The sequence below is a fragment of the Abramis brama genome (genome assembly GCF_963993115.1).
Source record: "Abramis brama genome assembly, chromosome: 1".
Classification (NCBI taxonomy): Eukaryota; Metazoa; Chordata; class Actinopteri; order Cypriniformes; family Leuciscidae; genus Abramis; species Abramis brama.
The window spans coordinates 53,136,273-53,161,351 of NC_139963.1; the positions used below are offsets into that span (position 1 = coordinate 53,136,273).

Below are 25,079 nucleotides of genomic sequence, written 5' to 3' on the forward strand. Positions count from 1 at the left end.
AGGAGTCACGACATGAAGCTGAACGGGAAATGATTTCTTATTTGTTACAACAGCAATGGTTATCCTCATGGGGAAGGTGGGGGTAAATGCTGAGGAGAGGGAGAGTGCCATAAAGGACTCTGAGAGCATAGGAATCAGTCGTGGAGAGGCTGTTCGACTTACATTCAGAGCCACAGGTAAACTAGCAAAACAGAAGATGTGTAGAGTTCAGTGAGAGAATCATTAATGATCAAACACAAACTCTATTAAATTGTCCTTTTGTTATTGTCAATATATAGAAACTATCTATGAAATGGACTCTTACAACAATGAATGCTAAAGCTTCTTTTTTGGCTTCTGTTGATTAGAGAAGCTTATGTGTCACATTGCTTATGCTGAAATATGCATCAGTTACGGCAGCAATGCACTGCAAGTGACGCTGTAACATCTGAGCAGGACTGAATCTATTCACTCAAACACACAGTCACTGCTTTCATAAATGCTTTGTTAATCTATTATATCAGTGTTTGATTCAATATTATATTCCTGCAGTTATACCCCCCCCCCCCCATACTTAATATTAAGTATATTACTAGTAAGAAATAAATAACTGATGTACTTGCTATTTTTACAACACACAAATCTTTGCTAATATTGATATTTCAATTTTTTTAATTAATAATTATTTAAATTCATAATGTTTTGAAGTTGAACTCTTTGATAGTGTATGACAAGCTCTGTGCATGTGAGAATCAAACAGCTGCTGAAGTGAGTCGGCCATCTTGAACATAGCGGCTTATCAAATCTGTTCATGTGACTGTTATTGAGATAAATCTGTACAGCATCACTGTGAGGTAATCATTAGCTCATGCGGGTCATCGGTCAGTGTCTGATCATGTTTATTGAGTGTTGTGCACCAATCAGGCTCCGTCTCTCACAGGTAACAGACAGAACAGGTAAACTAACTGTAGGAGGAGCATTTGAAGTGTAAGTACAGCTTAACACTGCTGCTACTGTCCTCGACGTTTTCTTTTGACTAAATCCTTGACGTGTTTCATTTAAAGAGTGTGCTTTATTAACGTTTTGTGCTGTTTTTGTTTTCTAAGAAGCATTATTCTTGTGATCTGTCTGGAGTCGCATTCACTAAGGATCGATCTTCAACCGTCAAATAAAAAGTTGGACCGTTGCACCTTCAGGTAAGACATCTCTCCACACGGACTCAAGGACTGTGTTTGTTGATGCAATACTGATCCTTTTTTTTATGTTTATCTAAAGTATATAAAGTATTAATTCCTGTGGTAATCATTGTACTCTGAAAAAAAGAGTGAAAATACTTATTTATTTTTTACAATGGGCTAATAAAAAAAGAAAAAAAAAAAGAAAAATGTATGACCTGTTTCGGTCAGTTTGACACTCCCCAATTGGTGTTGGTGTGCAGAACACAGTGACTGCAGAAATTATTTTTGGTTATTTTTAATGTGTTTTTTTATAACTACATATATATGACGTATATTATATACAAAACGCTGACTAAAAAAAAAAATCTGACTAATTTGGCTCTTTGTTTGTTTACCTTAAAAAATAAAGTTGTAAAAAGCAAAAATACCACATTGACCTACATTAAGACTAAAGAAAATGTGTTGATTAAGTATGGTGTGGTTTTTATAATAAATTATTAGTTTACTTTCTAGTTTTTGTTTTTGGAAAATAAAAAAAAGTTTTTGTTTTTGGAAAATAATTATTTGTATCAAAATAAAATCAAAATCAAAATTTAAAGTTTGAACTAAACCATAAATATAATTTGAGAAAAATGAATAAATTTGGCTGTAACAAATCAGAGTATTTTTTTAAGTTGGTCCAAAGTATTATTTTTTTCTCAGTGTAGGTGGCTGGAAAAAACAAAACATTGAGATTAAGTCCATGAATAGAATTGTATTATTTACATCATTATTTTATTGCAAGACTGTATTGAGTTCAGTGTTTGTATTTCACTGGTCATATATATTATTTCTGAGAAATATGTAATCTGTATTTCTGTGCAAGTAAGACAAAAATCTGCTGCAGAAATCTGTCATTTCACAGTTCTTGTTTTTGTTTAATAAAAATGTAGAAGATGTAGGAAATGTGTAACTTTATATTCTATAGTATATATATATATATATACTATTACAGAAAAACAAATTTGAAAGAAATGGTGTTTCAGTATGATGGTTGTAAATGGTGGTTCACAGAGATTTCACGGTTAGGCCTATGCTCTCTTTAGTTTCATTTTCAAGGATTTGAGTTTTAGTCTCTTCCTGGGCCGGGTTTCCCGATAACGATGTATCTTAGCTCTTAAGAGCGCTCTCTACGTGCAAGGATACGAACGCTCGCCGCAATTCCACGCGCATTTCCCAAAAATGCACTTAACATGAACGCGCGAGAACGCGTTCTACGTGCTACTTAAGAATCGCTGTCCATTCGTGAAGTGTTGAAATATAACCTTATATGGAATCGTATTCTGAACGTTTAACCTAATAATCGTCATCTGTTGTGGATTAGCAATCAAGACAAGTCTATATAAAACACCTACCTACAGGCGGAGGCACTGACAAAATTGCTGAACAAAAAAAACAAGAAAAGATACCTTTCAAAAGGTCTTTTGTTTGCTCCACAAAAGTGCTGTGCAGTAATAATGGTAACAGCTATGCTGCACAACATTGCAGCCAGTGCAGATGAGAGTGCCCTTACTTAACAGGGAGGAAGATGAAGAGTAGGTGGAGGACGAAGATGGCATGGGACCACATGATGGCCAACCAAGAAATGACCAATACATGGCTGGTTTTCGTGCAGGTCAGCAAGTCATTGACAGATTTTTTTGAATTCATCCCTATTTTGCCCAGTCTTTGAAGCATATTTCCCACATTACTTCTTTTATAATTTTTTTTGTTCATTCATTTAATTTAGATGTGTATATTTTTCTTCCCTTTTTAATTATTTCATTTATAAATTCATTTAAACAAACAAAAAAAACAAACAAAAAAACGAGTACAATAAAGTGTACAATAAAGTACAATCAAAACCTTATATTTGTACTCACATTGCAGTGTAATCTGTTACATCTAGATAAAAGTGCAATCTGCCGGTTGTCCTGCAGGTGACCTCATAACTCTGTCTTCTTACGATGCACTTGGGGATTTACGATTACTCCTGAGCACTCGTAGATCTACGAAGATTTTCAAGTGCTACTTAAGTTACGATGCTTTTGGGAAACAGACCATAATATTAAGATCAGTCGTACGATCGTTTTTACGAACTTCTTAGGCTTACGATGCTTTTGGGAAACAGCCCTGAACAGCCCTGTTTTTGTCTCTTCCTGAACAGTTACCTGTTCCCTTTGTTCTATAAGTGCAATGTTTAAATCATTTATATGTGTAATGTGTTTATATCTACCCACTAAGCAAAATTATGTCTAAAAGAAGTATTTTCAACTAGGGGTGGGAATCTCTAGGCACCTCACGATTCGATTCGATTACGATTCAGAGGGCAACGATTATCGATTATTAACGATTCTTTTTTTTTTTTTTTTACTTGGTACTTTTAAAGCAAAGTATTTATGATGACCCATAACGAACTTACTTCCATCTTCCTATATTAATTTTATTAATAAAACAAATGGAAGTTATTTGAACATTGCAAAGAACCAACAGGAAAATAAATGTGTGCTGCAGCGTACTTGTAGTAAATTAATACAAACTTCAGCATATTCTGAATCTCTAGCATTTAATAATAGACTTCTAACCAACATCCTCTTGTTATTTCCAATGAGCAATATAATCCTTCAGACAAAAAAAAACATTTTGCTGTAGCAAAATCACAAACAGTTTTTGTTCAAAAATATAGAATTATGTACCAACAGCTCTCATATAATGCTTGTGGACTTATGCATATTCTGAATAATTAGTAACATACAAAGCCTCTCTTATTCACAACTAAATAATACAGAGTTATGACTTGAAATGTTTGCTGTATACCACAATCAAAAACAGCTTATACAAAAAAGTGAATGAACATCTGCAGAGAGCACAGTCAAAATGTAACTTTTTGTGACTGGCATTGCACATATTACAGGGCAGTACAACGTACGTATAACAGATCGGTTTACAGTATATTGATGTGAAAACTAAACAGGCTACTGAAAGCAGCTTTCATACAAAAATACTAAATAGGTAACAATGAAATTGCCAATTTTCCATACGCTAGCTTTTAACGAAGAGGGTGCCGTTCGAATTTGGCGCTCAGCCATCATGTGTCACGGTGTGACAAAAAAATTAGAAAAGAGACTAAAGTCCTTGTGAATGCAGTGTTATTTGGAGACCTCCTGTGGACACTCGTCTCTATTGCACTGCGAATCTGTTGCCATGGCAGCAAGGCCAATTGCCCGATTGACAGCAGGTGTGGAATAATTACAGAGAGCGTTGTGAGAGGGACACGTATTCAGATGGGGCTTTAAAAAGAGAGAGGAAGCAGACTGTCGGGGTGGTTCTCCTCCCGTGAGATACTGTGTTTTGTCGGCGGGTTGTTTGTATTTGAGGCTGGGCTGTGAAGCGGGCGAAGATTGAAGCTGAGAAGTGGAAAGAAGAGAGTGAAGTATTTGTCAACGAAAACCCAAGGGATATCGTCAGCAGTGAGAAAGACGGAAAGTGATGAGTATTGGATTCGTTGTTTATATGCACTAACACTGAAGTGGTGTGGAGAGTTTGGAAAGAGTGTGGCACGAGTGAACTAGTACACCGAGTGAATTATTGATCTGTCTCCAACTTTGTTCTTCCTACGCTGAATGTGACGATTGCTGCACCCGTCTTCTGCTGTCTCCGGAGAGAAGTTGAGCCCTTGCGGGAGACGAGAGTTGATCTGGTGGGAGAAAGACCGGTGGGTGAGTGCTGGCCCGAATGCACGGTGTGCGAGTGGAATGCAGTGCCTGAAGTGACGATTCACACGGTTTGTGTTATGGAGTGAAGTTTATCGTGTGGAGAAGTAATAGTAGTCTGCTGCGCACTCTCTTCTATAGTCTTTCACCCGCTGTCTCCAAGGAAGGGTTTGACCCATCAAACGCCCAACTTACCATTTGAGACAGCCCGGCCCTGTTAATGCCGAATGTTATATATGCTGTTGAACTGTTAAACCCTGCTACATTGTTACAGCGTACAGCTGAAGCGGAGTGACTTGCTTAAAGCATTCTCCCCGCCTGGTGGTCTCCACACGCTCCTATCGAAAGCCGCTGCCCTGTTCAGAACGAGAGAAGGTATTGCAGCTGAATGTTTCATCTACTGTCGAATGGTTAAATCCTGTTGCATTGTTACAGTGTACAGCTGAAGTGGAGTGTCTCGCTTAAAGCATCCTCCCCGTCTGGTGGTCTCCACACGCTCCTATTGAAAGCCGCTGCCCTGTTCAGAACGAGAGAAGGTATTGCAGCTGAATGTTTCATCTACTGTTGAATGGTTAAATCCTGTTGCATTGTTACAGTGTACAGCTGAAGTGGAGTGTCTCGCTTAAAGCATCCTCCCCATCTGGTGGTCTCCACACGCTTCTATTGAAAGCCGCTGCCCTGTTCAGAACGAGAGAAGGTATTGCAGCTGAATGTTTCATCTACTGTTGAATGGTTAAATCCTGTTGCATTGTTACAGTGCACAGCTGAAGTGGAGTGTCTCGCTTAAAGCATCCTCTTCGTCTGGTGGTCTCCACACGCTCCTATTGGAAGCTGCTGCCCTGTTCAGAAGAGAGAAGGTATTTCAACTGAATGTTTCATATGCTGTTGAACAGTTAAACCCTGTTACATTGATACAGTGTACTGCTGAAGTGGAGTGTCTCGCTCTAAGTGTCTTCCCCGTCTGGTGGTCTTCACGCGCCCCATCGAAAGCTTCTGCCCTGTTCAGAAAGAGAGAAGGTATTTCAACTGGATGTTTCATATGCTGTTGAATAGTTAAACCCTGCTACCTGGTTACAGCGCACAGCTGAAGTGGAGTGTCTCGCTCAAAGTGTCCCCTCCGCCTGGTGGTCTCCACATGCCCTGTTGAAGGCCTCCGCCCTGTTCAGAAAGAGAGAAGGTATCACTGTCGAGCGCTCGTATACTGTTGAACCCTGTTGTATTGTTGCAGTGCACAGCCGAGGGGGAGCGTCTCGCTCAAAGTGTCCTCCTGCCTGGTGGCCCTCCATGCCCGCGTTGCAAGCCGCTGTCGTTGTTGAGAAGGAAAGGGAATAGCTGCGGCACGTACCTCGATCGAAGTGTCTTCCTGTTGTCCAAGGTTCCCTCACGCCCCGGCTAAAGGCCCGTTCTACTTGGTCTGGCATAGAGGACACCTACCGGGATATACTTACCTGCTTCCCCTCCTGGCCCGGTCCGCTCGCCACCTGCGTCCCTGTGCTCCGTCCGAGTCTGAGGCCACCGCTCCCTGGGTACTTACCTCTGGACAGCATCCGAGACTTGTTCCATCCCCGCCCGCGAGTACTTACCTGGTTCCAGTCCGAATGGGGTCCGTATAACCACGACTTCCTCTTGAGTCCTGTAAAGAGTACTTACCCAGTGACCTACCTGGACGGCGTGAGCTTTCCTCCTGATCCCCCTCCATCGAGCTGCAGGGCCGCCACGATCATTCTTCCCTCTACGGTCCAGGGGGCTATCGAATTCCCTCTGGTGACAAGGGAGAAGATTTTAATTAGGATTTTTCAAATTACTGTTCTTAACTTAATAAATAAAACTGTTATTCCTTTATTCTCTTGTCTGTCTGGTCCTTGACACGTTCCTCGAGGTGGTACCCGGTTTCCAGGGGTGGGTGCAGTCTGGCTTGGCCCACCCCGACCTGTGACAGAACTTGGCGTAGTCGGCAGGGTTACCACCTCGAGTGGAGCGATCAGGGACCTAAATGGCAGAAGAAGAAGAGCCGGTGGCCCGACAGCCGGTTATGCCTTTCTTTATGGGGGCCCCGTGGGCCCAGAAGTACGGAGGTCCGGGGTCAGAATTGAGCCTGTCAGCATGGAAGACCCAGGTTGAATACCTGGCAGGGCTCCAAGGGCTAAATGCCCCTCAGAAGGTACAGTTCGTGTTAAATTCGTTGGAGGGAGAAGCAAGATGAGAAGTACAGGCAGCGCCGGAAGCAACCCGAATCACAGTCCGAGCCATCTTTGATTTCCTCACGGTACAATACGGAGACACCACCCCGGTAGCTGTCCTGAGAACACAATTCTTTAATTGTAGGCAAGAGCCTCGACAAACTGTTCGGCCATTCGCGTTGCAACTGAGGGAACAGTTTACCAGGCTAAGGGGAAGACGGGATCACGGCCTGGGGGACGAGGAAACCCTATTGCGAGATCAGTTTCTGTTAGGATTACGGGAGGGCCCCGTGCGTCAGAGTTTGCGGGTGCAACTGAGACGGAATCCTGACCTCACGTTCGAAGAACTGCGGCGAGAGGCTCTAGCCCTCGAGCGTGATCACACCGAAGGTGTGGATCCTCCCAGCTGTCTGGCTGCGAACGCTGTTAGTGGGCCTTCGGCCCCTGCTACTTCCGATTGGAAGCATGCCCTCCGGGAAGAATTGAAAAGGGATATCCGTGAACAAATGTCTGATCTGTCCAAATCTGTCCTTGAAGAACTCCGCCGAGAACGCCTCCATTCACTTCCTTCACCGCGGGAGCGAGCCTACTCTGACGGGAGTCGCCCCCCAGAGCGTCATTTCACCCGATCCATGGGTCCCCGATTCCAGTGGGACGAACAGGGGCGTCCTATCTGCAACGGTTGTGGAGAAGCCGGACATTACATTCGTCAGTGCCCCTCCAGACGCGCTTCGCAAGGGGGTTTTTAGAGTCTCCGGCCACTGTGGGTCAAGTGGTCGGGACCCCCTTTTTAGACCCCTCGTTTTCCAAACTGTCTAAGGAACGCCTGGTGGGCCGTTGTCCGGTCATTACGGTCAATGGCCAGAAGGTGCAGTGTCTGTTGGACACGGGGTCGCAAGTCACTCTGTTCGCGGAGAGCCTAGTCCAGGAACTATTCGGTACCCAGGGCCGGCCGACGACTGAAGCCCCCTGGTTAACTCTGCGAGGGGCGAATGGTCTTGACATCCCGTACGTGGGATACGTGGTGACAGACCTAGAAATTCATGGTATGGTTGTACCCCAGAAGGGAGTGGTGGTGGTTTGTGACGCGTGTCTGGGGTCTCACCGCGCCCTGCTGGGCATGAATGTCATTTCCGAATGCTGGGAGGAGCTGTTCCAGAGTAGGCCGGCCCGAGCAACTGCGACACTTGAGGGCAGAGAATGGGAGCGTATTCGAGCGGATTGTCGCCGAGTTTGCCTGGCCGAGCAGCAGGAGGACCGGGAGAGCACTGGGAGAGTGGCTTGCCGCTACGCTTTGTCCATCCTGGCTCGAAGCGAGGCGATGGTTTGGGTCAGGGTGCCCCCTAGACTTTACCACCCGGAAGAGTGGGTGCTGGTGGAACCGTACAACGATGGTCCTAAGGTGGAGGTGGCCAGAGGATTGGCATCCGCCCAAGGAGGCCGAATCCGGGTGAGAGTCCGGAACACGAACCCTTTCCCGATCCAACTGCATCGTCATCAGTGTCTAGCCCGAGTTACCTCGGTGAAACCCCAGCAAGTGCAAGAGCCAGGAGAAGTCAAGTTCAGCCAAGTAGGCCCAACTGTAGTGGAGGTTGCTTTGGCGCAGACGGGGATGCACAGCAGAGATGCTGGAGAAGGACTGCCGGCCCACCTTGGAGGCGAGTCCCTACGGGGAGAAGGGCTGGAGGAGGATCAGACAAGGCGGCTTAAGGCTTTTCTATCTAAATGGCCACAGTTGTTCTCCACCCATGATGAGGACTATGGGTGTACTAACATCGTCAAGCATCAAATTCCCACTGGAGAGGCCACACCCAGTAGAGAGCGCTACCGACCGGTGCCTCCGACATTATACTCTGAGGTTCGTGCTCTTTTGCGAAGGATGCTGGATAGAGGGATCATCCGTGAGAGCAGCAGCCCTTGGGCGGCCCCGATTGTACTGGTGAGGAAGAAGACGGGTGCATGGAGATTCTGTGTGGATTATCGGAGGTTGAATCTAGTGACGAAGCGGGATGCTTTTCCATTGCCTCGAGTCGAGGATTCCCTTACGAGCCTCACACAGGCGGCCTGGTATTCCAAACTGGACTTGGCGAGCGGCTACTGGCAGGTACAGGTGGACGAGCGGGACCGGGAGAAGACGGCCTTTACGACCCCCTTTGGGTTATATGAGTGGGACCGGATGCCGTTCGGCCTCTGCAACGCCCCTGCCACGTTCCAACGACTAATGCAGCGCTGTTTAGGGAGCCAGTTGATGGATACCACCCTGGTGTACCTGGATGACGTGATTATCTATTCCCCTGATTTTGAGTCTCATCTTCAGCATCTTGAGCAGGTGTTCCGCTCTCTTGAAAAGTACGGGCTGAAACTCCAACCGGATAAATGCCAGCTTTTCCGGAAGGAGGTGAAGTTCCTGGGCCATATCGTGAGCGCGGCAGGAATCGCTGTGGACCCAGAGAAGGTGTCGGCCGTACAGGGGTGGGCGGCCCCAAAGACTGTGCGCCAGGTTCGATCCTTCCTCGGCTTCGTGGGGTACTACAGGAGATTCATTAAAGATTTCTCTAAGATCGCCAAACCCATGAACCAGTTGCTGGGTGGAACGGGACATGCCAGGGGCCGAGGGTCCCCAGCGGTTCAGTGGGATCCGGCATGCGAGATTGCCTTTCAGAGGCTCAAGCAAGAGTTGTTACAAGCACCCATTCTGGCATACGCCGATTTCACACAGCCCTTCATTCTTTACACGGACGCTAGCCATCTGGGCTTGGGGGCTGTCTTAGCCCAGAAACAACAGGAGGAAGAGAGAGTTATCGCTTATGCTAGTCGGAGTCTACACCCCGCGGAGAGAAACGATGCCAACTATAGTTCCTTTAAGCTCGAGTTACTGGCCATGAAGTGGGCGCTCAGTGAGAAGTTCAAGGACTACCTATGGGGAGCAAAGGTAACCGTGGTGACCGATAACAATCCGCTGGTACACCTGCAAACCGCCAAGCTGGGGGCGGTAGAACAGAGGTGGGTGGCGCAATTGGCCAGCTTTGATTATCAGCTTCAATACCGGCCAGGAAGGGAGCATACCAACACTGACGTGCTGTCTAGGTGGCCTGAAGGAGGGTCGGAAGATCCGAGACCCATGCTGGAGGCAGACCGCGACGAGGGAATGATGGTGGGCATTGTGGAGGCACCGGGGCAACCACCGGAGGAGCCGCCTGCAAGTTGGGGATGGGATCCACAGTGCTGGAGGATGTGGCAGGGCGAGGAGGAGGACCTGTCATTGGTCCGGGCCTGGTTGGAGCAGGGCAATTGGCCGGAGGGTGCGGAACGCCGGGCTCAAACCCGAATTGTGAGAGGCCTGCTGGGCCAGAAGGAGAGGCTCCATCTGAAGGAGGGGGTGATTTGTCGGTCCCTCCAGGACTCACACTCGGGTGACCCGGTCTGTCAGGTAGTGGTTCCCGAGGGGAGGTGTCACGCTCTGCTGGAGGCTTACCACACCAGGCTTGGTCATCAAGGGCAGGAGAGGATGACGGCACTCTTGCGACGCCACTTCTACTGGCCTGGGATGGAGGGGACTACGAGGGCCTACCTGCGGGGCTGCCCGCGCTGTACCTTGTTTAAAGCCAGGAAAGAGCCTCGAGCTCCAATGGTCCCCATTCGAGCCAAAGCACCGATGCATATCATTGCTATGGACTATCTGACGTTGGGTAGGCCGGTCGATCGTATTCAAAACATCTTAGTGATCACAGATCTGTTCACTAAACACGCCTGGGCCATCCCAACTCTGGACCAGACCGCCATCACCACCGCTAATGCCCTGTGGAGGTACGTCATCCAGCCCTTCGGGTGTCCTGAAGTGTTCCATTCGGATCAAGGACCAAATTTTGAATCCAGGGTAGTACATGAGTTGTGTCAATTGTATGGATGTAGGAAGACCCATACGACGCCCTATCATCCTCAAGGGAACGGAGGGTGTGAGAGGTTTAACCAGACGCTGATCGGTCTCTTGGGGACCTTGGAAGGTGACCAACAGGGACATTGGGTCGACAACCTCCCGGCGATGGTACAGGCATATAATAACAGCATCCACAGCACGACCGGCTACGCACCAACTTACCTGATGTTCGGAAGGCATGTGAGGCTACCAGTGGATCTACTGCTGGGGACTGCGGCAGCTGAAGAGGGAGGCAGCGTAACGGGGTGGGTGGCCAGACACCATCAACGTCTTCAACTGGCCTATGAACGGGTCTCGGACCGAATTCACCAAGCCACAGCCAAGAACAAGAGGTTGTATGACCGTACGTCTCGAAGTGCACCGCTACTGCCTGGCGAGAGAGTTCTGGTGCGAGATAACCGACGACAAGGAAAGGGTAAGCTCAGTGATCGGTGGGAGCCCCAGCCGTATGTGGTCCAACGACAGCCGCATCTCGATCAGCCTGTGTATGCCATCCGTCCCGAAGGGAGAGCAGGTCCAGAGCGGGTGCTCCACCGAAACCTAATGCGCCCTTGTCCAAATTATCCCAAACCAGCTGTAGAGAGACCTCCGACTGAACCAGTGTGGACGCCTCCCGTGGTGGGATGGGGCTGTGGTCCCTCGGAGACTGGGGATAGGGCCAAGGCCCGAGGAACCGAATTCCCCGCCAAGACGGTCCCAACGGGAGAACCGGGGACAACCCCCAGCCAGGTATGGAGATTGGGTGTCCGGATCCCGTTCTAGGGACTAGAACGGTTTGGCAGGGGGATATGTCACGGTGTGACAAAAAAATTTGAAAAGAGACTAAAGTCCTTGTGAATGCAGTGTTATTTGGAGACCTCCTGTGGACACTCGTCTCTATTGCACTGCGAATCTGTTGCCATGGCAGCAAGGCCAATTGCCCGATTGACAGCAGGTGTGGAATAATTACAGAGAGCGTTGTGAGAGGGACACGTATTCAGATGGGGCTTTAAAAAGAGAGAGGAAGCAGACTGTCGGGGTGGTTCTCCTCCCGTGAGATACTGTGTTTTGTCGGCGGGTTGTTTGTATTTGAGGCTGGGCTGTGAAGCGGGCGAAGATTGAAGCTGAGAAGTGGAAAGAAGAGAGTGAAGTATTTGTCAACGAAAACCCAAGGGATATCGTCAGCAGTGAGAAAGACGCAAAGTGATGAGTATTGGATTCGTTGTTTATATGCACTAACACTGAAGTGGTGTGGAGAGTTTGGAAAGCGTGTGGCACGAGTGAACTAGTACACCGAGTGAATTATTGATCTGTCTCCAACTTTGTTCTTCCTGCGCTGAATGTGACGATTGCTGCACCCGTCTTCTGCTGTCTCCGGAGAGAAGTTGAGCCCTTGCGGGAGACGAGAGTTGATCTGGTGGGAGAAAGACCGGTGGGTGAGTGCTGGCCCGAATGCACGGTGTGCGAGTGGAATGCAGTGCCTGAAGTGACGATTCACACGGTTTGTGTTATGGAGTGAAGTTTATCGTGTGGAGAAGTAATAGTAGTCTGCTGCGCACTCTCTTCTATAGTCTTTCACCCGCTGTCTCCAAGGAAGGGTTTGACCCATCAAACGCCCAACTTACCATTTGAGACAGCCCGGCCCTGTTAATGCCGAATGTTATATATGCTGTTGAACTGTTAAACCCTGCTACATTGTTACAGCGTACAGCTGAAGCGGAGTGACTTGCTTAAAGCATTCTCCCCGCCTGGTGGTCTCCACACGCTCCTATCGAAAGCCGCTGCCCTGTTCAGAACGAGAGAAGGTATTGCAGCTGAATGTTTCATCTACTGTCGAATGGTTAAATCCTGTTGCATTGTTACAGTGTACAGCTGAAGTGGAGTGTCTCGCTTAAAGCATCCTCCCCGTCTGGTGGTCTCCACACGCTCCTATTGAAAGCCGCTGCCCTGTTCAGAACGAGAGAAGGTATTGCAGCTGAATGTTTCATCTACTGTTGAATGGTTAAATCCTGTTGCATTGTTACAGTGTACAGCTGAAGTGGAGTGTCTCGCTTAAAGCATCCTCCCCGTCTGGTGGTCTCCACACGCTTCTATTGAAAGCCGCTGCCCTGTTCAGAACGAGAGAAGGTATTGCAGCTGAATGTTTCATCTACTGTTGAATGGTTAAATCCTGTTGCATTGTTACAGTGCACAGCTGAAGTGGAGTGTCTCGCTTAAAGCATCCTCTTCGTCTGGTGGTCTCCACACGCTCCTATTGGAAGCTGCTGCCCTGTTCAGAAGAGAGAAGGTATTTCAACTGAATGTTTCATATGCTGTTGAACAGTTAAACCCTGTTACATTGATACAGTGTACTGCTGAAGTGGAGTGTCTCGCTCTAAGTGTCTTCCCCGTCTGGTGGTCTTCACGCGCCGCATCGAAAGCTTCTGCCCTGTTCAGAAAGAGAGAAGGTATTTCAACTGGATGTTTCATATGCTGTTGAATAGTTAAACCCTGCTACCTGGTTACAGCGCACAGCTGAAGTGGAGTGTCTCGCTCAAAGTGTCCCCTCCGCCTGGTGGTCTCCACATGCCCTGTTGAAGGCCTCCGCCCTGTTCAGAAAGAGAGAAGGTATCACTGTCGAGCGCTCGTATACTGTTGAACCCTGTTGTATTGTTGCAGTGCACAGCCGAGGGAGAGCGTCTCGCTCAAAGTGTCCTCCTGCCTGGTGGCCCTCCATGCCCGCGTTGCAAGCCGCTGTCGTTGTTTAGAAGGAAAGGGAATAGCTGCGGCACGTACCTCGATCGAAGTGTCTTCCTGTTGTCCAAGGTTCCCTCACGCCCCGGCTAAAGGCCCCCGTCCTACTTGGTCTGGCATAGAGGACACCTACCGGGATATACTTACCTGCTTCCCCTCCTGGCCCGGTCCGCTCGCCACCTGCGTCCCTGTGCTCCGTCCGAGTCTGAGGCCACCGCTCCCTGGGTACTTACCTCTGGACAGCATCCGAGACTTGTTTCATCCCCGCCCGCGAGTACTTACCTGGTTCCAGTCCGAATGGGGTCCGTATAACCACGACTTCCTCTTGAGTCCTGTAAAGAGTACTTACCCAGTGACCTACCTGGACGGCGTGAGCTTTCCTCCTGATCCCCCTCCATCGAGCTGCAGGGCCGCCACGATCGTTCTTCCCTCTACGGTCCAGGGGGCTATCGAATTCCCTCTGGTGACAAGGAAGAAGATTTTAATTAGGATTTTTCAAATTACTGTTCTTAACTTAATAAAGAAAACTGTTATTCCTTTATTCTCTTGTCTGTCTGGTCCTTGACACGTTCCTCGAGGTGGTACCCGGTTTCCAGGGGTGGGTGCAGTCTGGCTTGGCCCACCCCGACCTGTGACACATGCGTCTGTTAAGTGCGCGAGTCTGTTATGTGCACGCCACAGACTGCACGCGCACTGCACGTCCGAGTTCCGCCTTTTGCGTTCTTAGGGAATATTACATGAAAATATTAATATACGTTATTAGGGAAATAAAAATAAAAATTAGAGAATCGATTTTTTGACATTTTTGAATCGATTCAGAATCGTCCACGTCTGCATCGCGATGCATCTAAGAATCGATTTTTTCTCCCACCCCTATTTTCAACGTCTTTGTCAGAAAAGTCGTACGTTTAAGAGACGTCCACTGAGGAGCCAGAATGAAAGTTGTATGACGTCTTTTTTGACGTGTTCTGCACGTCTGATAAAGACGTTCATGGATCCTCTGTACAAGGTTAAAAACTGGTTCAAATGTGGCCATTGTGGACATATTTTCAACATCATTTATGGTCTCATTTAGACAATTCATACTTTTTCTGGACCAAATAAACACTCAGGATGCATTAAATTAAAACTCATGTTTATTTCAATGTAATTTACATTTGTAATTGCAAAGCAACTCACAGACAGTTTGTGTTTGTCCAAAAATCATGAACATAAAATACAAATATATAAATCACACATCTTTGGATCATGAGAGAAACCAGATCTGAAGGAAAGACTTTCTGGCTCAGACACTTGTGCTGCTCTTAATCACAGACATAAAATACAGATACTTTGACTATTTCTGTCAGACATCTATAGAAGATCTTAGTGGGAATTAATAGAGGTTTAGATGTTGATATTTCATTTGAAGTGTCACCATTGTGGTGATCAGTGTTTGCTTTAGTAGGGCTCTTGGTCCCCGTTCTTCTTGCTTTAGCTTTTCTTTGGCTGCTGTCAAATAATGTTCATTGTTCAAACATTCATTCAAATGTTTTAAATGTAGTAAGTGGTCTCTTTCTGATCCAAAAACTCCCTCCCTGTATATTAATTTAATTTTTCATTCCGTTTTCAATTTTCTAAGGGCAATAGTGTCACACACGGTTGCAGGAAACACGATGAAGATGAAGATCAGGGTCAAAAGGCTTTAATATTCCACACAGAAGGTTTTCCAAACAAGGCAGGCAAACAAACACAACCGCTATACATTGACATGACCAGACAATGAGTGGCAAAAACAGCAACTTAGGGGCTGTTTTTCAACTATAAAAACATTTTTAAAAAAATGAAAATTTAATACATTTTATTTGACAGGACAATGACGTTCTGGGTGCCTGAAAACGCAAACTTTTGAAAAAGGGTTTCAAAGTACAAGTTTTTGAAAACGGTCTCTGTGTAAACAATAAAAATGCGGTATTATGTGTTCAGTCATCGCCATCTACTGGCCTGGCAGCAGAATACAGGGTTTTCTAGTCATTTTCCGTGTGAATGGGGATCATTTTGACAGTGGTGTCGTCTGTACATCACACCAAGGGTAATTAATTAACGAGGGTAATTAATAACACACAGCTGAACTGAAAACTAATCATATCTGTTACCATGACAACTAAAGAGTGGTGAGAAAACCGAACAAAGGAAGACAGGAAACTGGTGAAAACCAACTAAAAGTCCATGATAATAAAACTAAGAATGAGCGTCTGTGACAGATAGCTTCTGATGATTAAGTTAAATCAGATTTGTGAACTTGACATCAATTACTGCCAATCAATTTATTCAGAAACAAAATTAGGCTGATGTATTATGTGCACACTTTTTTATGTAATTCTGCATGTAATTAGTGATTTTATTAGAGTAGTGCAGTGCTCCCAATTGGCTAATGTAGCCTATAGCATTAACACTGAAGCAGCGTTAAAGTGATAATTAAGTGATTAATTGAGTGATGATTGATCATTATTGAAGACACCTGATGTTTAACAAGCAGAATCACTGACGGAGAAAATAACAAATTTTAAGTCAAATTTTACGTTTTTTTAACAATCATATTCCATGGGCCCTATCTTGCACCTAGCGCAATTGACTTTGTACACCAACGCATGTATCATTCCTATTTTGCACCCGACGCACAGCAGACTTTTCCCTCCACAGACGCACGTCGGTAAACTAGCAAATGCATTTGCGCTCCCGGGGGCGGTTCAGCGAAAAGAGGAGGCGTGTTCCGGCGCAAACGTTCCCTGGTGCTATTTTGCAGGTTTAGAAAACAATTCCGCCACTGACCAGGAAAAACCTAGTCTAAAGTCAGTGGCGCGTTATTCATATGCTATTTTAAGGGCGCATGCTTGGCCATAATCAATGTAGCATGTGCATACGCGCATGCACTTTGCTTATCTCATCTACACACAGATGCAGCAGCTCTCATTTTTAGAAAACCATACATTATTACAAGGAAAAATATTACCACACGAGGGAAATCATTGTTGTGTCCATGAAGATGTGAAAAAATAGGCATAAATCTAGCTTACACATTTACCCAAATGATTATACGCCTGTTTAACCAAAGCTAATTTCGGTGTGTTTCTCCATCCCCAATGTCACTTCTCTGTCTTTTACGGCCCTGATGAGAACGTCGGTCTCCTCGGCTGTGAACCGCTCCTGGTGCGCCTGGCAAATCCGCCGTTATAATAGCAATCCGCCATAAAACAAGCGCGCCTGCTCTTAAAGGGAATGTTAGATGACGCTCTGATTGGTTTATTTCACGTTACGCCCAAACCACACCTATGAATAATGAAGCTACTTCAGACCAACCCATTTTAGATTTGCGTCGGGCGCAAGAGTCATTTATCCCGCCGGTATAATAGCAACAGCGCCCAAGACCCGCCCACAAAGTTACTTGCGTTTCGCGCGTGATACTTGCGTTTCAGATCGTTGAAATAGGGCCCCATTGTTCTTTCTCTTTCAGGGATGTCAGCGATCTGCTCCAGTTCAGGTGATCCAGAGATCCTTCTTCTCCTGATGGGCAGGAACGGTTCTGGAAAAAGCTCATCTGGAAACACTATACTGGGAGAAAAGAAGTTTAAAGTGCACAAACATAAGAAGAAGCAAGAGTCTGAAGTTTGTGAGGGTAAAACACAGATTGGAGAGAAGCAGGTTGCTGTGATTGATTGTCCAGATCTACTGGATCCAGATCTGAATAAAGAGAAGCTGGAGATGATGAAGGATCAGCTGGTCTCTCGATGTTCAGAAGGTCTCAGTGCAGTTCTGCTCACCGTTCCTCTAGAGGAACCTGTAGAAAATGAGGAAGAGATCCTGGATGATATTAAAGGTTTATTTGGTCCTGAAGTTCAGAAGTACATCATGATTCTGTTCACACGTGAGGATGATCTGGAAGATCTGGATGAACCGCAGACCATTGATGAATATCTGGAAAACCATGTGGATCTCCAGCGACTGGTGACTGAATGTGAAGGAAAGTTTCACTGTTTCAATAACAGGAGTAAATCAGTAGATCAGAAACGAGATCTACTGCAGAAGATTGAAGGAGTGATGACGGAGAACGGAGGGAAATATATCATGGAACGGATGAGGACTAACAGCAAGGAGACTGTAACCAATTGTAAGTTGCTTTATTATTGTTAATTACTTCAGTAATAGATTATGCAATGGATTATGCTTTCCTGTTCATTAAATGTAAAGCAGTGATATTTATTGTGCTGTAATTAGTTATGATTATCAGCAAATGCCTTACATGTGTTGTAGAATTCAAAAATCACACTGATACCATGACTGATTTGTGTTTTCGGTTTGATGTAGTTTCAGGAGAAAGTTCAACTGCTGAAGATGAGATTCAGATTCCCGAGAAGAAAGACAAGATCAGGCTGGTTATGCTGGGAAAAACTGGGGCTGGGAAAAGTGCAGCAGGAAACACCATCATCGGCAAAAGTGTGTTCAAATCCTCCATGAGTTCAAACTCTCAGACGAAACAGTGCCAGTTAGAAACCAATGAAAGGATGGGAAAAAAGATCTCAGTGATTGACACACCTGGACTTTATGATAATGAACTCAATAAAGAGGAGGTTATTACTGAATTAGTGAAATGCATAACATACTCGTCACCTGGACCTCACGCTTTTATTATTGTGATTAAACTGGGTCGATTCACTGAGGAGGAGAAAAACACAATAAAGGAGCTAAAAGAAGTGTTTGGAGAAAATATTAAAAAATACACCATGATCCTCTTCACCCATAAAGATCAGTTAGAGAAGAAAAATAAAACCATTGAAGAGTTTCTACTGGAAAGTGATCCAGATCTTAAAAAACTTGTAGAGAGTTGTGGAAACAGGTTCTTCTGTTTAGACAACGAGTCTTCCAGTTACCCACAGTTTAAAGATCTGCTCAGTAAAATAGAGAAGATGGTAGAAGAAAATAGAGGACACTTTACAAATGATTTGTTTGAGGGAACAGAGAAATGCATTAAGGAGATTCAGAAGCAGAAACTGCGTGAGAAAGTGGAGCAGCTCAAACAGAAGCAGAAAGGGGGCATTTTAACAGAATGGCAGGAAATGTACTGGCGTTTAGCAGAGGAGTCACGACATGAAGCTGAACGGATTACGATTTCTGATATTCAAATGACATCTATAGCTAGAATCTTGGGTAAGGTGGTGGTGAGCTCTGAGGAGAGGGAGAGTGCCATAAAGGAGGCTGAGAGCATAGGAATCAGTCGTGGAGAGGCTGTTCGACTTACATTCAGAGCCACAGGTAAACTAGCAAAACAGAAGATGTGTGGAGTTCAGTGAGAGAATCATTAAAGGAGCTGTATGTAAGAAATGTATTTCAATTAATCATAAAATGGCCCTGATATGTCACTAGACATTAAGAAATAATGTTCATTTCAAATACTTATATCACTGACAACAGTAGTCCGGCCAGGATATTGTCATTTAAAAAGTGAAGTTGCAGCCCTCAACTGATGTTGATGTTGTCTTCTTGTGTTTTGACCTGATGCTCCACCCTCCACCTATCTACCAATCACGAAGTCAGTAGTGTTTCGGCATCCGGGTTGCCAGCTCTGCTCTAGTTACCACAGCTACGTAGCAGTCTACGTTCCTGCTGGATCCTGCAGCCTATCTGGCAACCTCGAGTCTGGGGGAGGGGGAGGGGATACACCAATTTGAAAGTGATTGCAGTACCAGTTTTGGCCACAATCTTACATACGGCTCCTTTAATGATCAAACACAAACTCAATTAAATTGTCCTTTTGTTATTGTCAATATATAGAAACTATCTATGAAATGGACTCTTACAACAATGAATGCTAAAGCTTCTTTTTTGGCTTATGTTGATTAGAGAAGCTTATGTGTCACATTGCTTATATTGAAATATGCATCAATTACGGCAATACAGCAATGCACTGCAAGTGACGCTGTAACAACTGAGCAGGACTGAATCTGAAACTGAACACAGTCACTGCTTTCATAACTGCTTTGTTAATCTATTATATCAGTGTTTGATTCAATATATTCCTGAAGTTTCAGGATCAGGATCTTGTTTTTTGTCTCAGCGTAACTTTTTCTACTCCAACAGATTAGACCTGTGTAATGACTGAGATAAATCAGACTCAAGTATTTGTTATATTTAACAAAGAATCTTTAAAACACCTCACAACCAGAAAATAAGGTGTCTGTGACAACCCCAAAAGTAATAGAACCAGGCATCTGCTTGCCATGGTTTTACGACTTAAAAGAATCCAGAACTCATTTGAATCGAGCCATAGGAAAGATCCATAGCCCTTAAAACAGACTTCCCTGCATTCATTTATATATACAAACTGATCTATAAATGAACATGCATCCCAGGACATTGTGTGTTTAATTGTATTATGTCTTGTATACTATCTCTTGCATTTGAGACCCCGACGAGCTGGATCGCCTTGCATGGCTGACACCGCCGTCGGTGTATGAATGAGTGAGTGAATGGGTGAATGTGAGGCAATATTGTAAAGCGCTTTGGTGGCCATTGGGTCTGTGAAAGCGCTATATAAATGCAGTCCATTTACCATTTACCATTTACCATTTGTATTCATTTCATGCATACTTTATGAGAGAACTAATGTAACCCCGCCTGTAACGTGTCTCCTATCTAATTAATACTCTTTTAATGACTCACACTTTAGTGTACATTACCTCCTTACAGAATCCAGTGTGTGTTTGTTATATTTATCATAGTATAAGTATAAATGGACTAAAACGGCAAGGCCCATGTCTAACCACCAACAGAGGAATTTTCCTGCTTGTCATCTACACAAGCTCTTCTCTCTCTTCCTGCTTCCACTGGTCGCTGTGCATGTGTGTGACCGGAAACGTCCGACCATAAGGTCCAACCATGTGGTCGCGGGTCAGCAGGCCCAACACATCAAGCCATGTGCAACTTCCTCAACTATGATGGAGTCAAACTAACCATGCAAGTTCATCATATCTTCTTCAGTCAACGCAGAAAAAAACGATAAGAGCAGGCACCGCCATTTTAATTTTGAATGAACAAGGGTTTCAGTGTCGGGCATCTCCAGTTATTTTAGCTGTGCAAAAACAGTTCATTACTGTTTACGTTGTAAACTGGTATTTGTTTTCAGATTATTTTAATTTATTAACATAATGGACCTTTTTCATGGATTGTGATGACACGTTTCCATAGTTATCAACATCGCAAATCTAGTAAAGTTTTTAATATTTACATTTATGAAAAGTTGTATTCACATTTATAACGCTATACTTTGTGCTGGGTGGTGGTGATGGCGCAGTGGATAAGACACATGCCTTTGGTGTGAGAGACCCGGGTTCGAATCCACTGTGAGACACCAATGTGTCCCTGAGCAAGACACTTAACCCCTAGTTGCTCCAGAGGCGTGCGACCTCTGACATGTATAGCAATTGTAAGTCGCTTTGGATAAAAGCGTCAGCTAAATGAATAAATGTAAATGTAAAATGTAAATGTGTTATATTACATTGGTAGTAAAAAATGTATTATCGCTGCTACAACGTCTGAGGGAGTGACTGCAAATTTGACATCTTTCTTACTTCTGACCAACAGAATCAATCTCTCTATATATTTTTTTCCCTATTTTGGAAAGTTGTGGAAACTATTTTTCTTTTACAAAAATTATATTGGCTGTCGTCTCCCATTCACCACTTTAGAAGTTTACCCAACTATGACAACTTCCACTTCTTGAGAAACCTGGAAATGTGAAAAGGGTCCATAAGCACACTAGTGAAACAGTTTTACCATTTACTGCACATTAAGTCGATCACACATCAGACGAGAATCGCACGGTGAGCTGCGGCTTATGAAAAGGAAGTCTCGTACATACACAGGAAATCTGCTGCTTCCATGCTGTAAAATAAGGGTTTTCTTTTCATCAAAACTGAATTTAAAACACAATTAAAAGCCTCATATATTGAAACAGATTAGGATAAATATTTCAAGTAATTTCATTAAACAACTAAATAATTTCTAAAATTATTATTCAATTTTGTATTTGTATTATTAAGGGCTCTACAACAGTATAAACTTCTAGTAGGCCTACATAACAAAAAGTTAGCCAACTGCAACAGGGTTAAAGAGATGTTAGGTTAATGAGATGTAAGGGTTAATGCCCGACGAGGTGTCCATTATCAGGTATTTGCGCGGAGGACGGTTGCCTCCGCCGAAGTCCATTAATACCTGACAATGGACACCTCGAAGGGCATTAACCCGCTTATACCATGGTCACTTACGAAAGAAAGAAATATTTAATCAATTAATAATACTTTAATGTGTTTTAGAGTAAAAATCGTGAGGGTTTTTATTTATTAAGTCGAGCGCACTATTTAATATCTCCCGTATACAGGCGTTGCCAAGCAACGTGGCCACAGCGACCCGACCGCAGCAGTTGATCAGTGAGTTTGAGCCAGCGCAATCATTTAGAACTGTCATCAGGCAAATTGACAGGACGCCTTTCCTAGGTGTACATTATCACTTTTTAATGGACACCCTGCAGCCAATCAGAATCGAGTATTCACCCAGACCATGGTATAATGGAAATGTTATGCCTTTCACAAAAATGAATAATTTAATAATTGTCAGTAATTGTTGTGGGACCTCTAGTGGCGACATTAGTGAAACCACTCCCCTTCCCCCAGCAGAAGTGCACCTGGTCATGTGCTCCAGCAAAAACATATATTTTTTTGTAATGTAATACATTAATTTTACAAATAATGTTAAATTGAAAGTTCAGTGATGTTGCGTAACAATATAGTAATTGATTGTAATTGTATGTGACCAACTTTGTGAAGTTAAAAATAAAATATGCCAACTCTGTCGCCAGAGGAAATATCTTTCTCCTTGTGTTACAGAAATAAACAATTTCAGTCATTTGACCATTTTATCATTTAACTGTTTTGTTACTGTTTAATTACAGATTATTACATTTGTATGTAAAAAAGAAAGACTAAAAAATACTGTACAAAAATACAGTAATTTTTCCTGTATAAAAAATGGGAATTACTGTAATTTGTCAGTAATGTCAAAATTCTTAAAATAATGGCTGTTGTTAATTCAGAGATATTTTTGTAGGTTTTACAGAGTTTTGTGTACAATTTAAAAGAAAATTACATACCGTCTCATTCTGGTGTTTAATGCTGAGACAGGAATTAACATTTCAACTAGTGAAAATGAATGTAACTCTCAATATCAAGCATTTATATAGTAACTACGTATTTATTGCTATCACAAATTATAGATTTACTAGTAAGAAATAAATAACTGATATGTGTACTTGCTATTTTTACAACACACAAATTTTTGCTAATATTGATATTTCCATTTTTTGAATGAATAATTATTTAAATTCATAATGTTTTGAACTCTTTGATAGAGTATGACAAGTTCTGTGCATGTGAGAATCAAACAGCTGCTGAAGTGAGTCGGCCATCTTGACAAAGCGGCTTATCAGATCTGTTTATGTGACTGTTATTGAAATCATGTAGATAATCATTAGCTCATGCGGGTCATCGGTCAGTGTCTGATCATGTTTATTGAGTGTTGTGCACCAATCAGGGTCCTTCTCTCACAGGTAACACACAGAACAGGTAAACTAACTGCAGGAGGAGCATTTGAAGTGTAAGTACAGCTTAACACTGCTGCTACTATCCTCGACATTTTCTTTTGACTAAATCCTCGACATGTTTCAATTAAAGAGTGCGGTTTATTAACGTTTTTTTTTTTTTTTTTTTCTAAGAAGCATTACTCTTGTGATCTGTCTGGAGTCGCATTCACTAAAGATCGATCTTCGACCTTCAAACAGCAGTTCGCGATTACCGACATCATAATTTCATTCAGCGGGTGTGAGGCGATGCGAAAAATACGCACAGGGGTGAATCTTCCCATCAGAGGAGGAACGCTGGGAAAGGATTGCCCCCACGCCCACCTCCGATGCGTCGACCTCGACGATAAACTGCTTGGAGACATCTGGAGTAGAGAGAATAGGGGCAGACGTAAAGAGAGACTTTAGGAGATCAAAAGCGGCTTGGGCTGGGTTTCCCGAAACCTTCTTAATGCTACGTCGTTCTTAAGTTACACCTTAAGCTGTACCTTATCGTTAATACGTGTTTCCTGAAATGTTCTTAGTCAAGTATACCTTCTGTAAGTCATATGTTCGGAAGGTTGGTCTGAACCTCTCTTAGCTTTACCTTATCACTGTTGCAGGTCTATATGAAAATAATTTTGAAGTTTTAATACACACAGACAGTGTTCATTTAGGCTAATTCAAGTGTTTTCATGCAAAGAATAAAATTGTCAATCACACTGATTGTTGTTAGAATTTTAATTATATTATTATTATATATTATTATTAATTTAATAAAAGAGCGCTTTTAAAGGCCAGTGAAAGCATAGGCTACTGTCAGTTAAGTTCTATTCGGACGCTAATATTGTTTCTCATGGGCTCGTCCGGTATTTTAAACATTTACAGGGGTAAGTTGGTGATTTTAGTGCCGTCCGAATCCATAATATCAGTGTTTTTTCTCTCCCAATCCGCGTAAAAATCCCTGTCCAAATTAGTACCTACTGTTTTTTGACAAACAGGTCATGTGGTAATTTAATTGCCGTCTGAATCCACATCTCTGAGTTTACAACAAGAGATTCAAAATTCAGTGTTTAAATCCTTTTTGATCACTGCTGAGCACCGTACGTAAGATATAAACTTTTATTACTGAAATGCTGGAAAGTATTTACATGAACAATATTTAATCGCAGCTCCACCTCAGCGAACAAAAATGGGAAAGAGATGAAAGCACGTACATTTTTTTTAAATGGTTATTGTGGCAGCAATATATGTTACAATTTTAAAATATGTAGGCTAGGCTATTATAGGCTATTATAGTTTGGATTATTTTTTATAATATTCAATAGTCCTAATAAATGTAATTTCAACTATTTCTGAAGTGCTTCTTTTATAAAGAACACCGCTTTCTAGCATAAAGCAGTGAAACAGCCCCTGCACAAGAGAATAATTGATTCTCGAGCCATCGATGTCAACTAATTCAGCACCATCGCCACGGACAGCACCGGGTAACGTTGCACGTAAGAAGGCATATCTTAAGCAGCTTTATAAGGTATAGTTTGGGAAACACGCCTAGTAATGGTATACCTTTAGTTAAGTTATACCTTATGAGTCTTCGTAGCACGCTAAGAGACAACATTATCGGGAAACCCAGCCCAGAGCGGCCGAGGACCAAACAAAACGGGTCTTGATAGACGTGAGCTCGGTGAGTGGGGCAGCGACTTGACTAAAGTTACG

General features: G+C 43.9%; 1 protein-coding gene across 1 annotated transcript; it reads left to right on the top strand.

Moving 5' to 3' along the window:
• Positions 1-53: 53 nt before the first annotated feature.
• On the top strand, positions 54-22,601 carry LOC311087756 (GTPase IMAP family member 8-like). Its single transcript, XM_084121157.1, has 5 exons — positions 54-176; positions 920-966; positions 1,086-1,175; positions 17,211-17,864; positions 18,062-22,601. Exons 4-5 carry the CDS (start codon positions 17,213-17,215, stop codon positions 19,042-19,044), a joined length of 1,635 nt encoding a protein of 544 aa, XP_083977283.1. The 5' UTR covers positions 54-176; positions 920-966; positions 1,086-1,175; positions 17,211-17,212; the 3' UTR covers positions 19,045-22,601.
• The last annotated feature ends 2,478 nt before the right edge of the window (positions 22,602-25,079 follow it).

Bases quoted from the DNA above. Each gene is read 5' to 3' on its own strand.
- LOC311087756 (XM_084121157.1), top strand. From the start codon at position 17,213: ATGTCAGCGATCTGCTCCAGTTCAGGTGATCCAGAGATCCTTCTTCTC. The intron at 17,865-18,061 runs GTAAGTTGCTTT...GGTTTGATGTAG, and splicing joins CAAGGAGACTGTAACCAATT to TTTCAGGAGAAAGTTCAACT.